The sequence below is a fragment of the Calliopsis andreniformis genome, chromosome 2 (assembly GCF_051401765.1).
Source record: "Calliopsis andreniformis isolate RMS-2024a chromosome 2, iyCalAndr_principal, whole genome shotgun sequence".
In the NCBI taxonomy this organism is placed as follows: Eukaryota; Metazoa; Arthropoda; class Insecta; order Hymenoptera; family Andrenidae; genus Calliopsis; species Calliopsis andreniformis.
Window position 1 is genome coordinate 14,884,272 of NC_135063.1, and position 16,704 is coordinate 14,900,975.

Genomic DNA, 16,704 nt, shown 5'->3' on the forward strand with positions numbered 1-16,704 from the left:
ACGTAAATTGACACTCTGATGTGCTCTTCCATCATTCTTTTATCTGCTAAGTAACATTCTCAAATCTATATTGAAGCCAATCAAAATTTCCCATAAATTCTCCACATTTATCAAGGCTGTAAGTAACAAAATTTATACTCACGAATTCTATTAATCAAACTAACAAGCCTCCACCCGCATCATCGAAGCGTCTTATATGAAGACACGCGCGAACGATACTGATCCTGAAGGGAACAAGGAGAAAGAGAAGGACACGATCAGACCAATTTTCCTCGGGTTCGGCCTGAGAAGAAAGTTTATCGGCGCTCGTAACATTCCGCCTCGTTGCCTCCGGGAATGTAAGACGAATAGAAAGGAGACGAAGAAAAGGTCTGCGAAAAGGGTTTCGAGGAGTTAGATAGATAAGAAGAAAAAAAAAGACGAGGGAAAGTTGTGAGCATCTGTAGCTGAACTGGATCGCCTCTATTGGAGGAACTTTAATTCCCCCGCTCTGCGACAATTTGCTACGATTTAAAGTTCTGTTTGCGACAGGGTACAATTTAAAATATTCTTCCATTATGCTTTTTTATTAATATCCCTTCCTTTCTTTCTTGTTTGTCTTTTTGATCGGTGCCCGACACGTCGAGGAAACTAATTAATTCGACAAGGATCTGGCGTTTGAAGTTCCACGGTGATCACGTTGTTAATTAGTTTCACTGTTAAAGCACGGGCTCTAATTTTTTTAGACATCGATTGATTTTGAAAATTCTACTTTCTAACATCTCTTCGTAAACGCATGTTAATTTGCATACAGATATTAGTATGGCTTCGATCAAAAATTAGCATCTTTTTAATGGTATTATATACACTTTTACCTTGTTGTTTAAATAAGATATTAGGAAATTAAGATGGTGTTTCGCAATTTCATAAGATTCACGACATTGACTATGCATTTAAATTAAGCATTTCTCTTCGACAGATTTAAAATAGCTCTTGTACCGTTACAATGGAAGTTAATTGCGTGAGGTATACCAAAAGGAAAAACATACTCGAATGTACCGCAAGATCACGTAGCAGTAAAATCCGTGAATCATTGATTTGTGCTACTTTCTATAGAATGTTAATGGCTACCACACGAATGAATCTCATATTTATCGGATCATTGAAAAATCGAAGGAGTTATCTATTATTTAGGGAATTTTCACCATGTTTGAACGCATTGAACCAATGAGATTACTTATCATCTGCGGTATTATTCTTCCTTATCGAAAATCTCGTATTCTCCGTGATAAATTGATGCACTACGTTCTATATTGTTACACTCTGAATGGATGGTGGATTATCCACAGCATTGCTGAGATTCAGAGCCTACTTGTACTTCTTCCTCAATTTATACAGAGTGATCCTGCGAGGAAGAATACGCTGTAACCCTTTTCTGCCTGCAGATATAAAAGATTTATATTCGAGAGTGTTAGATGGTCTGTTGAGACCTATTGCTCTCAGAGTTGTTTGTAAAATTGTGTGTTCTATAACTCTAATACACGTGATTAAAATTAGTTATTTTTCCGTGGCCATCGAATGGTAATTAGTGCAATGCAGAAGCTCCTATCGCTGACAAATTATCGTTTTATTAGTTTTGATACCTTATTTCCTACCACGAGCTTTTACAATCTAATCTCATCCTGCAAGAAGCAACTAACACGGGGATTATACTGTCGAAACTTTCTTTCCCAGCGACAAAAATTCCACTGACAGTGATTAATCGTTCCATAGTAGATTGCCTGGAGTACAGGCTCTAATAGGACAGAGCTTCAAGCTTTACCAATCTTACGATCGTTTAGTTATTTCTTTTTGTATACCTTTGGGTGATTCCAATGCTCCAAAAAACTACACTGTACACCTATACAATCCACCCAGAATTAATTAAAAAATTAAAACATTCTTTGAACTATTTTCTCCCAACAAGACTCCAGAAATTTGTCTATTTCCCCTATTTCAATGTTGCGTACCATAAACGATAGCGGAAAATGACTACTAAATGAAGGAAATTTCGCCTTCACCTTAATCCCCCGAAAAGCACACGCGACTCCCTCGCGTGCAGCTCGGCGTCGCCTTCGCGTTCGCTCGTTAAACAGTTTCTCCTTCGCGGGCACGCGACAGCACCATCTCCGCCGCGAGTCCGCATCAGTGGGAAATTGTTCCCTGACAAACGGGTCAATTAATCGCTGCAACTCCACCGTCTGCTTCCTCGCCAGCCGTGACGTCGTCAAAGCCATTCTCGGGAGCCGATGACGTCCCGCTTTCGTGATTACTCGAAATTGCTGGCGACTTCCAACGAACTCTCTCCTCGTGTCGTGGATCGATTCGACGTCAGTTGGCGGAAGTCGGCCCCTCGCTTTGTGTACGCGCGTGGATCGTCAGACGTTTGGCAGCGAATCGGTTCTGGGGGGGGGGGCTGTTAAGTTTAGACACTTGGACCTGGCATCGACAGTGTGTCAAGATCACTTGATCCCGCTCCGCCTTCACCTCGAACGCCTCGAGGGCCGATTGTTGCTTCTCTTTCTCTGGGTCAGCGGTGGAGTGGCGCACTCGAGGCACAAAGCGAGGAGAGAAGTTCGCCGACGACGGTGGGAAGGATACGAGAAAGGCCTGCCACGCGATAAAGGAGCAGCGAGGGCTGGCTCTTCGCGTATCGAGCGTCGGGGAATCGATAGGTCGCGCGTGTGGCTGGTGCAAAGGTGGTCCTGTTACGCGGCGCAACCGACACTGCGATCAAAATGCGAACGGAAGGTCATGGTGTCTAGTTCGACCGATCGATTTACGCGCAACGTGACTCCTCGTTTGACGACCGATTGCTTTTTCGACTGGAATTCGTGACGTCGCTGCACCGATACTTCACTGGAATACTTGCCCAGCGAAGCGTGCTCGAATTCCCGTGGGGAAAGGGTGAGACGCTTCACGTGATACTTGTTCGATGCTCGGCTTTTTGGCTGATGTGGAAAATACCTTTTTTATACGCTTTTTTATGAAACTGTGTTTCAAATTCTTGTTTTCGTATTTGGTGTTTGTGGAGGGTGATGAATGTGTCTGGAAAATAAAATATAGTGGTTACTAATTAGAACTCTTTACGACACCGTATTCACTAAAAGAAAAATAAAACATTCAAAGAAATTTCGAAGAACTTACAATTAAAACTAATAGAGTTCTAAGTTTTTGTGGTACCTACTTACTAAATTATTAATGAGCTCTAATTTATCCATTTTATTTGCACGAGAGTAGAAATTCTAACAGTATTAAGTCTGTCTCTTTATCACCAATTATTTTCATTACATACTTTGCTTCTCAATATTATCAATATTACCTTTAATGCCATATTTGCCACAAATACTTCACATATCCACTGGTCACTATTATTGCAATTTATTGAAGTTGAATAATTAAGAACTGAAAAGCTTGATACCAAACGCAGCCCACAAATATCACATGACTGGCACAACGATTGCCAACGAACTGCGCTAATTATTGGATAGCCACTTAACTTTTAATTAGCATTACAATGGTCCGCTGAGGAGACCGACTATTTAATTGCCGATGCTCGCAGATGTGATAATCAATAACTCACCTATTTTATAAAGCCTATATCCACTAGCAACCAGCCACTCAAATTAAAATCTCACTCATTGTCTACTAACACCATTCGGCCAAGGACCCAAGTCTACTCTTTCATCAAAATTCAGTGACTCTGCCATATAATATCTCAGACATTAAACCGTTATAGGCCAGCGACCCAGCGAAACAGCCAATCCATTTCTCTGACACGACATGAATAGCTAACAAGAGCTCCCATCCGATGCAAAGTGCTCACACGACTCCTTGCCATTCTCCGTCTCCTGGAAAAGACGAAAACACCTTTTCCACGTTCAAGCTAGTCTCCCGCGAAACAGAAGCTCTAAAGATAGAAGCACAAGCTAACCTTGCCCCCTGTTGCTCTACTAGGAGATACCAATAGCTCCTTCCAACAATTAATCTGCTGCCCTAGAGATCCTAAGACCTAAGACCTAAGACTTGAGACTTGAGACCTAAAACCTGAGACCTGAAACCTAAGACCTGAGTCTTAAAACCTGATACCTGAGGCCTAAAACCTGAGACCCAAGACCTCAATAGAGAGGACTCCTGTTCACTATCCAACGAACCCCTCCAATTGCTCAGAAAAGAAGAAAAGAAGAAAGCGTAACGAAGAACGTCCTTTTGATTGCAGGAGGATGCAGCCAGGAGTGACAGCGGTTCTCGCCGCGATCTGGCTGACGGTGTACGTGGGTGTGGTGGGGACATCCACCCTCCATCCCCCCCGTCTTGCTCTCGATCAATACTCCCCTTTGGCCCCGCGCCGTCACACAGTTTATCGAAGACTGAGACTGGAGGACGATTATGACGAGGCCCAGAGGGAGGAGGAGGAGGAAGATGAGGAGGCCGAAAATCAGCAGTCCTACCTTCGGATCGCGTCGATCCCTACGAGCGTCGGTACGTCTGGTATTCGTTACATCAGCAATTTAATTCTGTCGCTCTGGCTCCCTCGGCAGAAACAGAGCGGCGACCTCGACAGTCGGAATATATCGTTCTGGTTAACATCCTCGTTTCTGATTCCCTCCACCTGGGGGGCAGAGAGGAAAGACAGTCGCTACGAGGGCGCAGGGATGGGTAATGAAGTTCTCTAAGGGAATGATAGGGATAAGCGTAGTAAGTTGATCAGAGCTGCGGTGACTCTGGCTCGTCGATTGCGCGAACGAATGCCGAGTCTTTTGGCTGAGGATTAGTTGACGCTCTCGCTATATCGGCCGTAATCTGCGACCTTAATTTTCTTCATAATTACTAGGCTGAGCTGGGGACTCGGGGGCTTGGTTTTGAATAAGGCAAACTTTCTCTGTTTGCCTTTGGGGGTGGGGTAAGAATCGACGCTATTAGGCGATTTCATTAACGCTGGAATTATAATACTTACGTGAGGATAGTAGTTGCTGGTAGATTAGGCATTAAAAGAAAGAGAAGATAGTATGTTTTATGTCTTTTGCACAAAGCTGTGTATTGAATACTATGCAACTCGAAATGCAAGACCGCTTAAGTCATGAATAGAGCGCTTTAAATTCAAACCACTAGTTGCGCTCGCCGGGCAGCTTATGCGAGATAATACTTATCAGCCTTTGAAATTACATGAAGCAATTTTAAGTGGAATAACTCGGCAATGAAAAATCGTATACGGAGTTTTATGAAGGTTTCTGTAAATATGAGACTTTAAGCTTTGAATACGCGACGATTTCAATCGGGAAAACAATTTTTTAAGAAAATTGAAGCCTTTTCAATTTTTACAATTTTTTGAAGAAGAATTATTTTCACTTTTTCATCTACTTTTTTCGGTGTTGAAATATTTTTATCAAAATTCGAAGAAATATTTCTGTCCTCTCAAATTTTGCACAATTAAAATAAATAGCTCAATTTCGTGAAGTATTTTAAATCACACTGTCACTGATACATCTTAGTGATGCTAAATAGTTTGTATCTAAACTTATCTTTATTTAGAAGAAGCACCAACACACTCAGATACAAATTTTTCAGTAACCTTAAAGCAACCCTTCAAAGACGAGTATTTGAAAAATAACCTGGCAGAGAATAGCAGCGTCAATCATTTTCCACCTCCAATTGAAGATAAGCAATCTCGTAATTTCGTCGGTGGAGAATTCACAGATGAAAGGGTCGAAGACAGAAACACAAAAGTCGGCAAATCACCTTCGTCGCCTCCATTCGAATTGGACGATCCTTTTGTCGCCGACGACACCTTCCAAGATCAGGGCCCTGGCTCTGTGGAGATTTACAAATTGGACCTCCTCAGAGAGAAGCTTTTGCTCAGTCCAACGCCAGTAACAAAGTTATTCAAGAACAAGAGCAAGGCTCCAAAGAAGACCAACCACGTTAACTGGAAGGCTAAAACGCAAGAATACAAAGCCACCAGTCCAAAAATATTCTACAAGCAGTCCAACTCGTTTGATGATCCCAGTACAGAGATGCCACCAGACACTGATCCCTTCAGCATAGGTGGAGTACCAGAGTTGCAGGTTGGCTGTGAGGGACTAGAGGCTTCCGATCATAAGCAAAAAAGGTCGATAGATTCGCCCAGAAAGAGTAAGAAGTCTGACACTACACCTGACCTCTGGGCAGACGCCTTGGAAATCAACTATGACTCTTCTATCGAGGATGACTACGAAGAGATGGACGAACTTGTGAAAATTATCAAATTGGAGAACACTACGAAGAGTTCCAAGCCCAGAGGCGACATGGACGCGACTCTCGAGGGGGATTTCTTGATGGAGAAAAATCGCACAGAGAAGCTACCTGTCCGAGGAGACATGGGCAACTCTAGTATCACCAATGATTCCAGTATTCCGTCAGCTGTGTCCCTTTCTGGTCAAGAAGCAAAGGAAATGAAGGCTTCAGCAAAGGCTACTGAAAGAGGGTACCATTTCAATAAAGCGAAGCAGGCTGTCCAAGAGAAGAATTCGAAAAGCTCTGAGAGAAAGCGATCGAAGCGTGAAATTTGGGGGTTCGGGGAGGACGAAGGTGTGGTGTCGAGTGACGAGCTGCAGACTGAGAACCATCGACGGAGGCAACACGATGAATGGCTGCGACAGGAGGCAGAGAGGAGGAAACAGGAGAATGAAAAGTCGAGGATAGAAGAGGCTCGCAGGCGAGGCTACCTTGAGAATCGAACTAATTCTGACGTGGAAAAGATCAGAGAAGAATACGAGCGGAGCTTGGAGCAGAGGAAGAAGGAGGAGGAAGAAAGGCGGAGACGACTGCAGGAGTTTCGAAGGACGACGAACTGGTGGCAGCCGCAGGATGAATATCGACGACGTGTGCAGGAGGAAGAGACGAGAAGAAACAGATTGCAGGAAGAGGAACGCAGGAGGGGAGAGTTTCACAGGAGACACGAGTCTCATCCTCAACCTTCTACAGAAAAAGGTAGACACAGCCAGGAGGAGGAAGTTAGACGTCGAGAAGAGAACCGTTTGAGGGAAGAAGAAAGAAGACGCCACGAAGAAGAGATACGAAGGGAGCAATTGAGACGTGAAGAAGAAACGAGGAGAAGACAACAGCAGGAACAGGACAGAAAGAGCTTAGATGATAGAAGAAGACAATGGATGCTGAAGAAGAGACAGGAGCAAGAGGAAGAAGAAAGGAGGAGACAGCAGCAGCCTTCCAATTTGCTCTCCTTTCGAGCTCGCAATGAGAGCAGACCCTATGGAGCGGAAGCAGAGAGACAGATGAGAGAACAGCAAGAAAAAGAACGAGAACAGAAGTTAAGAGACTATGTACAGCGTAATCGACCTATCAAAGTAAACGCTTCTGCCGATCGCCAAAGGGAGGAGCAGAAACAGAGGGAAGAAGAAAAGAGAAGAAAAATGGAAGAACAAAAGCTGCAGGAATATATTCGAAGGAACCAGCCTGTACACGTCCCGCAAGCGAACCAGTCTCAAGATAGAAATTGGATGGAGTACAGAAGAAAATTCGAAGTCAGACCGAACGATCGCTCGAGGTACCCTGGTCCAGGGGACGGAAGAAGAAACCATGGCCCGTCTGCCTCGACGAATATCGATCCTCAGAACTACATGGACGAAATCAGGAGGAGGCAGGCAGCCGAGGAGGAGAGGATCGGCAAAAGGGAGAGGCAAGATGAAGAGCTACTAAGGCAGGAAGCTTTGAGGCGAGAAGAAGAGGTCAGGAGGATACAGTCGAGAAGATATGAAGAGCAGCGAAAGAGGCAAGAAGCGGCGAGGTTGGAGGACGAAAGGAGGAGGAAGGAATTGATGGAGGAGGAGGCCAGAAGAAGTCAAGCTGGGAGGAGACCAGGTTACGAGGATCGTAGACGATTCGAGGAGTACAGAAGGAGGCAGGACACGAGACTTATTCCATCCAATTTACTTTTGAACGAGTCCAGGAGAACCGTGGACCTTCAGAGACAAAGGCAGGAGCAGGAGAGGTGGAGGATGGAGGACGAAAGGCGGAGGCTAGAGGAAAGCAGGTAAAGAAATGTAGAGAGACAGGATGAATTTAGTTATTGCATGTTAAACTGTAAGGAAGCTATTCGAGTGATTACTTCAGAGGTATACGAAGAGGACGCGTTGTCTGACCGCTGGCTTTATCTACTGTGAAGTAGAAGTGTTGCTCTCTCTATGGGACCTGCCCCTTTAAACTGTGAACTTTCGATGCACTTGCACTGGCGTGAACTTCGAAGTCAATTTCCTCGAAGATGCTGTGCAAAATCGAGAAATTTTATTTTATATTTTCAATTTATAGTTTTAAACAAAATTATGGCATAGAAAAATTTTGAGCGAAAATTCGCCAACTTTGACTGACGATAACTCTGCGAAAAATCATCGCTGAACCGTGATCTTTTTTTTAAATCATAGATTGAAGTCTTAATTTTAAGATACTTTTACTAAATTTTAAGTTCAGTGCACTCCTACTATTATAACTCCCTAAATACAAGGACTTGTTTTTTATACTAAAAATTCCAAAGTTTGACAAGATGCACAGACTTGCCAGAATTTTTTCCAAGGATACTGTTTAGAGGAACATAAAGTACGAACCTTCCCCTTTAATTTAAAAGAAGAATCAAGTCGCTACGATTTTTTTTCGCGAAGTTACAGTACTTTAAAGTAACCCCTGCACTTGTATCATGTGCTGCCATTACGCGATGCGCTGTCAAAATGCAAGGTGTACTTTAAAGTAGTGTAACTTTGTGAAAAAAAATCGGAGGAACTTCGTCTTTTTTTTAAATTGAAGAGGAGGGTTCTAGCTTTATGCTCCTGTGAACCACATCTTCAGAAAAAATTGTTCCACGTCTCCACATCTCGTCAAAGTTGGCAATTTTGAATACGGCAAATTGCAAAGTTTGACAAACTGCAGGGACTCGCTAAAATTTTTTTCGGGGATATCGTTTACAGTAGCATAAAATTTGAACCTTCCTCTTTGATGTAAAAAAAAAGATCAAGTCGCTGCGATTTTTTTTCGCTGAGTTACATCACTTTAAAGTAACCCCTGCATTTTTATAGAATATTGGATAGTACCAATAAATGGGAAAAATGCAAGGGTAACTTTAAAGTGCTGTAACTTTACGAAAAAAAATCGTAGCGACTTGATTATTTTTTTAAATTAAAGGGGAAGGTTCCAATTTTATGCTCCCTTAAACGGTATTTCCGAAAAAAATTTTGGCAAGTCTGTGCATCTTGTCAAACTTTGCGATTTTTAGTTTAAAAAATACGTCCTCGGATTTAGGCAATTATAGTGGTAGGGGTTTACCAAACTTAAGATCTAGTAATAGTATCTTAAAGTTAAGACTTCAAGCTATAACTTAAGAGAAAATTATGGTCCAGCGATGAGTTTTCGGAGAGTTATCGCCAATCAAAGTTAGTCAATTTTCCCCATTTTTTTTCTATGCCGTAATTTTTCCCCTACTTTTTTATATCATTATTTTTGCCTTAATTTCCTAAAATATCAGCAAAATAATTCAACACCTCAAGCCTAAGCTCCGTCAGCGACTGATGAAGCCCTGGAAGACGAAATAGCTGCGTGTAATATATTACACCTCCCAAGATCCACAGCGTGTCGCATGGGAGAGCGACACTGTAAATATTCAGCTGTTAGACTGCTACCGTTAACGTGACGTTGCGAAACGAGCAATGTTAATGAAACAAACACCTCGGTCGCGTCGCGCACAATGAGCTTCCTCTTCCAGACTCTGCTAATAATATAATGTTCCTTATCTTCCAAAGGGCAAAGGAGGCGAGAGAAGATGAGGAACGCGCGAGGGCCATGAAAGAGCTATGGCGACGCAAGGAAGAAGCCAGACTGAATGCGTTACCCGTGAGTGCGAGAATAATAATTCGTCCTGTAGCTTCTTCTGGCACGCCGAACATTATGAATAGAGGAGGGTTCGACAATGATGTCAATGTACCGGTAAGTTTTATTTGTTAGTGTTAATCACAAGCTAACAATGAGACCTGCCTACCTTTTTATGCCTTGTGAATGGGCTCAGAGAAAGGCTCTTCTAGATCAGAATTTAGTATCCTTTATGATAATCCTAGAGAACATGTGCTACTAACATTTAGTTCAGAAAAAGTGGAGAAAGTCTGATTAAAGATTGAGGAAAACTACTTGAGATCCTTCTTCTTTACAGAATGTTTATCCAAATCGTAAAGAACAAGGGGTACCCCCGTATCCTGTTTCTCCTACTCAAAGGCCACGAGTGGAGACCCCTCAGCCCTGTGTTTGGGCAGTTGTCCAATGTTGTCCAGTGAACATCAAGCGCCTAGTGACATGCTTCGAGGCTGTAGGTTGTCCTGGCATCAACTGGGATCCCAGCCCCTGCAGATTTGACATCGTCGAGGCGGCTAGAGAGCGAGTCAGGAAATTCTACGCTGAGGCTGACGCGGATGAGTATCTTTAAGAGAACTATTTGCACTTGGGTTTTGTGGATCATCGCATTCAGTGAACATCAGTTATAGTAAATTACAGCAACATGCTAAAGTAACGTCGTCGATTCGAAAAAGAATTTTGCTGCATCAACGCATCTCTTAAAAATAAAATAAGCTCTTCTAAAATAAAATCTCTCCGAGACAGATCTCCTTAAAGAGCCTCTAATAAATATTCGCACCATTCACAAACCAAAGCGTGCAGTATTTGCCCAGAGCAAGTGTCACAGATTTTACAACAGCTTCTCAAGGTACTCTAAAAGATCGTCGGTTAGAAAATTAGCCTTCGAGCAACTAGTCGTCGATTCCTTTCGATTTCGCGACAGCAGAAGGACGAGGGGAAACAGGTATCGTGATGCTTTACAGAGCTGTTGCGATTCCAGAGGGGAGGCAATATTCAACAGGGAGTAACTGATCGTTTCGCGTTGGACGATCGCCAATTTCGATGCCAAGTCAGTTAGTGTGCGAAACTGTTGGCGCAAAGAGAAAAAACGGGAGAGAGTGTGTGTGTACGTGAGAGAAAGAGAGGAAAAAGAGAACAATGGTGCGACATCTGCTCGCATTAGAGACGCACGTGCAATTAAGCGTGCTCGCTTCGCGTGTAACGAATGTAGGATTATTAACCGTAACTTTCTTTCTTCTTTTCCTACGTCTACTTCCTTTTTTTGTACGTAGTCTTCTAGCTATACTTCCGCAGCTTTTTTACATGTGATATATAGATAGGCTTTTAACTCGCCATAGCGTAGTTAAATATTTGTCTTTGTAACGAGTCCCTTGCGAGAATACGTAATTCGATATTGGAACTTAAGGCTCTCTCGAAGAAATTGATCGAAGGAAAAAAATTGTATTGCAACTGCAATTGCACATTAGAGAAGAATAAATGGAGAATTAGTTTGCAACGATTTCAAGTATGTTTTCGTCGAATGGTATCGTATTCGATTGAGCAAAGATAAGTATTCTTTATTCTGCTTTGTTTTAGATTTAATACGAGAAATAAAATTAATATTTTTCTACTTGTTGTGTAAGAGCATATGCTTAGATCGAGGTAAAAGATCGTCAGATTCTTAGAACACTGTAATATATTAATCATTTATGTCTATGATATAATAATAAATAAATAATAAATCTTACATAAATGAGACGAATTTTTCAGCCTTGAACCGTGCTGCTTAATTTCCCGATAAAAGTCTGCTTCCAACCGTTTTATTTCTTTTTAGGTTTCTCAGAAGATCTCGAGTAAGTACATCATTTTCACGTCTTCCATTCGTTTGAAATAGGAATAATGGAAATATAATTTTTTAATAATCCTAATTTATACAAGTCGAAATATAATTACGTCTCTGTCTGACATAATAGTAGCCAGCACAAAAGGCTCTATGGATGAATTTAAAGTGTGCTTAAAGATGGGAAAAGTCGTCGAGAGTCCTCGCTACTTTTCAAGCTAGTAGAATAATCCCGTACCCTATCAGACATGGAATGGGCACTGCCTGTTGAAGCGAGACGTGACCGGCTCCTCAAAAAGAATCCCTTACCTTTTGCCCCTTTAACCTATCCTTCAATCTGTAAGACCGTCTTCCAGCTAAGGATTGTCAATTTCCATTCAATTTATACTTTCACTCCCAATTTTCAGTGGCTCTGAATTAGGCTAAGTTTCTGATATATAATTCAGTTACTTCTGCTACAAGTTAGAGTTCTCAGCGAATGCTTTTTGCTAATTTTACCCCAGTACAAAACAGATTTAAGTTAAGAGAAGAAAATATTTTTATTTTATTTCGAAAAGAGGAATAATTAAATTTAAAAAAAATTGTTTTCAAGGAAATGTGAGTAAATTGAAAAATATTTCAATTTCTGAAGCAATGGTAGATGAAAATCGAGTTGAATTCTATAAATTAAAGAACAGGCAATTAAAACAGAACCATGCGGATTGTGAAACGTGTTTTTTTTTGCAATTATGAAATTTGTATAGGATACGCCGAATACAAGTAACAGCAATTATGAAACTCAGGGAATAACCAAAACTCATCGAAGCCACTGAAGTCTGTGAACTCTCTCACAATACCGCAACTCAATTTGACCCGAACTCGTCAGTTCGGAGGCGAAAGTTAGAGGCAAGTTCTCACGCTGGGAAAAAATCCCCACCTAAAGACTAATACGTTTAATCACTTTTCGTGAACTAGCGAAAGTTCCACGTCAGTTTCGTATGGTCCAGGAACAAAAAGTTTTAGGTCCGATTCATAAAAATCGGTATTACACTTCGGTCGTTCAGTGGCAACTTCCGCCGTTTGCATTTGCCTCGCGCGCACACTCATCCTTGCTTTCTTTCTTCTGTAATAGCCGTGGCCGATAACGAGGACATTCAACAGCTAAGGGTTTGCAAACGTTTCCTGTCCAATCAGCTGTATTGTTATACCCGAAAATGCCATCAAACTCTTCATCTTGTCGCCAGAAACGAGTAATCTGGCGACGATTCAGCTGATCACCTCGCGTGGTTCTACTTGTCACAGTTTTGGTGCAAATCTTAGAAGCTGCAATTAATTGTTTTCTATTTTGTAGCGAAGTAGGTGACCACAATTACACTGTACTAATTTTTTAAACGGTTTACAATGTTTCTAGGTGTGCCTATTTAGTAAAATTACGTTACACAATGGACAAACTAATGCAAACTTCGTAATGAATCTAAACATATTTCCAATAGATTTCTCCTACAATTGCGCCAGGCTATTGGGGAAATATTTGAATTGCACGTGTATACAGGTATTACGCAATTCTATGCGTTCAAAAGCAACGTGACCAGTGTATTTACAGTTAGACTCGGTCACGAGTACCGATTTGTAACAAATCAAAGCAAACAAGCCCTTCACTGACGCGACTAACCGACAAACATGACGCTTTGCATGTTACATCAATTGAACCCCCTTTCAATCGAACCGCTTTAGAATGACGTCTCCGTTAAAAGCGTACGTTTGACAGTACAATTGTCTTCGATTCAGGGGAAATGTAGATTAACTTGGCAATTTTAAAAATGTTTTTATGCTAAGAAACTTTTGCCCGTTGTGTTTTTATCGGACTAGTTTTGCTTGGAGTCATTACGTTTAGTTGGAATGAAAACGTCCCCTTTATTTGCTCTGTCCACTTACGCGTACCCTTCTTCGCGCCTCATTTAATTTACGACTCCATCGTGTTCCTTCTACCGGCTACACATTATTGACCAGAAATGGAGGGAGCAGTAAATTTCAGTTTATTCTGTGCATTAAGTGAACCCGTGGGAATGGAAGAGATTTCAGTTGAATTTGTCGTATTATTTTACTTTTAGTTACAAATTTTAATGTAGAGAAGAGTATAGAGTATCGAGTTACATTAAATTTTTAAATTTCTGAATTTTTAAATATTTGAATATTTGAATTTTTGAACTTTTAAATTTTTGAATTTTTGAAATTAGAACTCCAATGCCCGATAAGTTTCAAAAAGCTAAACATTTTTAAAAATAATTATTTGAAGGTATATCGGTTGAAGATACGCGTGTTTTATAGTTCTGCGCGTTTCTTGTTATTAAAACGCGTGATGGAATGTGATTAGATTTACCCCTCGGAGAATTTCGAATAATTCAGCGGAAGCATAGGTCGGAGAGGTTCTCTCGAGGGTTTCGCACGTGCAGAAATCCCAATAACGGATCGACGACGAGAGACGTCTCGCGACAGGTGCGACTAGGCACCGTCTGTACCAAGGATCCCCAAGGCTATTGTCTCTCCTTTCCTATCTATCCTGATATGCCTTCAACCGGCCTTTATACTCTTCCCTTACGTATCCCCGACTTCCTCGACGTTTTGCTCTATTCAGTTTTTACTTTCTCCTCCGCTACTTTTCTCCCCTCGATTTTATGCATGACAACGCAGTTCCTGCTTCTTAGTCTTTCATGTTTCCAATTTTTCCTCTCCTTTTTTCCCCGCATTTCATGCAGTTCTATATTTCTGCAGTCTTCGTGCACCAAGTTTCTACGTGGATGCAAGTTGCAGGAGAAAATGGCTACTAGAAAGGAAGCTTAATCCTTTGCATTCTTAATTTTTGCTTCAATTTTCTTTCCAATAACTCTCCATTACTTTTAAGTAATTTAAAGATCTGGAGTGTCACTCAACATAAGAGCGCAAAGGGTTGAAAGTTATGAAAATAGCCTGACACGAAACATGGCGAAAGAATTTGAACAATGTAATTACGGTGTCTCTGGACTTGACAGTCGAAATTTTACATAAAAGGAAGGCTGCATTGTAAAAGGTCGAGAGGACCCTCGAGTGGAATCAGAAATTCAAAAAGAGAGTGTCCTGTTGCTTATACGGTTCAGCAGCACTCGCGGAGTACCAATCAAGCGTAAGCCGTACCTTCATTGGATTAAGATTTTCTCTAGAAAGTAGATGCCAGAATAAGTTTCGAGCATTTACATCTGCGACGAAGCTATGGACAAAGAAACAACTCCCTAAGTGCTAATTATCATACCTCTCATCTTTGGGATCATCTGACGGCTAAGATCGCAGATGTTAATATTCATTTTAAAAATACCAAAGTTCCTTGGAAACGCAGAATGTAAAACTTCCTCACAAAAAATTGCAAGCTTAATATCATTAAGTTTATCCTGAAACTTTAAACCTGATAATACATTTTTCCCCCAAAATTAAACAAGGATTAATGAAAGCCAACTTTTACTAAATCCACTGTTTAATAGCATTTACCAGCAAATCACATTTTCTCTCAGGACAGTGTCAAAGAAGCTAATTTTGTTACAGCACAAGATAATATCAACTTTGTACTTTCTTCATAAAGCTGAAAGGATGAGAAAACAGTGTTTATTTAAACAATTTTGTCCTAGTTTTCGATACGATTCTTTTCTAATTTTTTATACCGAATTCCAAAAGCGAGATTTAAAATTTTTTCGTGGAATACACCATCCACTTTTACAGAAGTCAAGAGTTCAAAGCATAAAGTAAAGTATCTAATTAACAATCTCAACAGTGACCAACTCATTACGAAAACAAGTTTAATTTGTATCTCTGCACTGGCATACGAAATTTCTACTATCACTTGTACTACTGAATTTCGAATATTACAAAATCGACCAAAAATGTTTTCTACTCTAACACAAATACATAATTAACAACATAATCCTCGTTTGGTTCACGTCTCTCCAGTCCCCAGACTCATCAATCTGGCGCTGCATTATTTCTCTTACATTCCAACATATTTTGTAGCCTCTCCTCCACTCGCCAACATTGGCTGCACAGCTTGAAAGCAATTTAAAGCCTTTCCTTTTTCTCGTTCCTCTGTTTCCCATTGTTTGCCTTGCGTAAACGTCTCGGCAGGGCGAGAAATCGAATCACAGTCGCGCGGAATCGACGTCAACACGGAGCTTCAAATTCCAGGGAACGTGGCTCGCCACCGCAATATCGTTCACGCGTGTATGCACATGGCTCGAGATCCCGTTTCGTCGCGACGTCTGCACGACGCGACTGCGAAAAATCGGGCTGCTCACTGTAAACAGAAGCAAGCAGACGAACCATCCGGGACAGCAAGTGGCAGGGATCTGTGGAGGAGAACGAGCTGCAAATGTGCGGACGAGGCTCTCGTCTGCATCTCCATCGATTCAATTTGACCAGATATCTTTTCAAAATCGCCGATCACATCACGAAGTCATTGTTACTGTGACAAGGATTTCATGTCGGTTCTGTGAACTGTGAGGATGGCTTTATTAACTCGCTATTTATATTGTACTGACCCCACTTTCCATTTTTAGACACTTTGCTATTGGGGGATTTTTCCTGTGCACGCATTTCCCGAAAAGGGTCGCTTAATTAGTTTTCAATTATGTAAATAGAACCTCTGATGTGACCTGACTGTCTTCAAGTTTGGGGGAGGGTCTCTGCTAGGGAGTTTCAACAGGCCTGGGACAAAACCCTTCTCTCTACTAGTATCCCCTCTCTTTTTCTGGTTTGGGTAAGGGTTGTCATGTTTTACATGGGTTTTATTTTTTATCTTAATTTTTAGAACCTTGTTTTGCCTGTTTTTCTCTGCCTTTTTTTTAATGGCAAGAAATTTGTAAACTTACCCCTTGGATTTTCGTTCAGTTCACAAGGCATAGAAATAGGACGAGTCAGAGCCCTCATAAAAATCCAAGGAGTTAATAAACATGCGAAGAAGGTTCCATATGTCGTTCCATTAT

General features: G+C 41.4%; 2 protein-coding genes across 4 annotated transcripts in view; one reads left to right on the plus strand and one right to left on the minus strand.

The window, feature by feature from the left end:
• LOC143185596 (uncharacterized) overlaps nucleotides 1-10,641 on the plus strand; it is a 38,279-nt gene extending 27,638 nt beyond the window's left edge. For 2 of the 3 annotated variants that reach the window (XM_076388738.1, XM_076388754.1), the window contains exons 2-5: nucleotides 4,238-4,500; nucleotides 5,587-8,047; nucleotides 9,801-9,984; nucleotides 10,205-10,641. In XM_076388738.1, coding sequence (XP_076244853.1) covers nucleotides 4,238-4,500; nucleotides 5,587-8,047; nucleotides 9,801-9,984; nucleotides 10,205-10,474 — 3,178 coding nt within the window. In that variant the 3' untranslated portion in view covers nucleotides 10,475-10,641. Of the gene's footprint in view, nucleotides 1-2,787; nucleotides 2,926-4,237; nucleotides 4,501-5,586; nucleotides 8,048-9,800; nucleotides 9,985-10,204 lie in introns of those variants that run through there. The other variant, XM_076388747.1, reaches the window with a different exon arrangement.
• The window catches only part of LOC143187539 (uncharacterized), a 70,324-nt gene that overhangs the window by 47,937 nt on the left and 5,683 nt on the right, over nucleotides 1-16,704 (minus strand). The gene's annotated exons all lie outside the window — the stretch shown is intronic.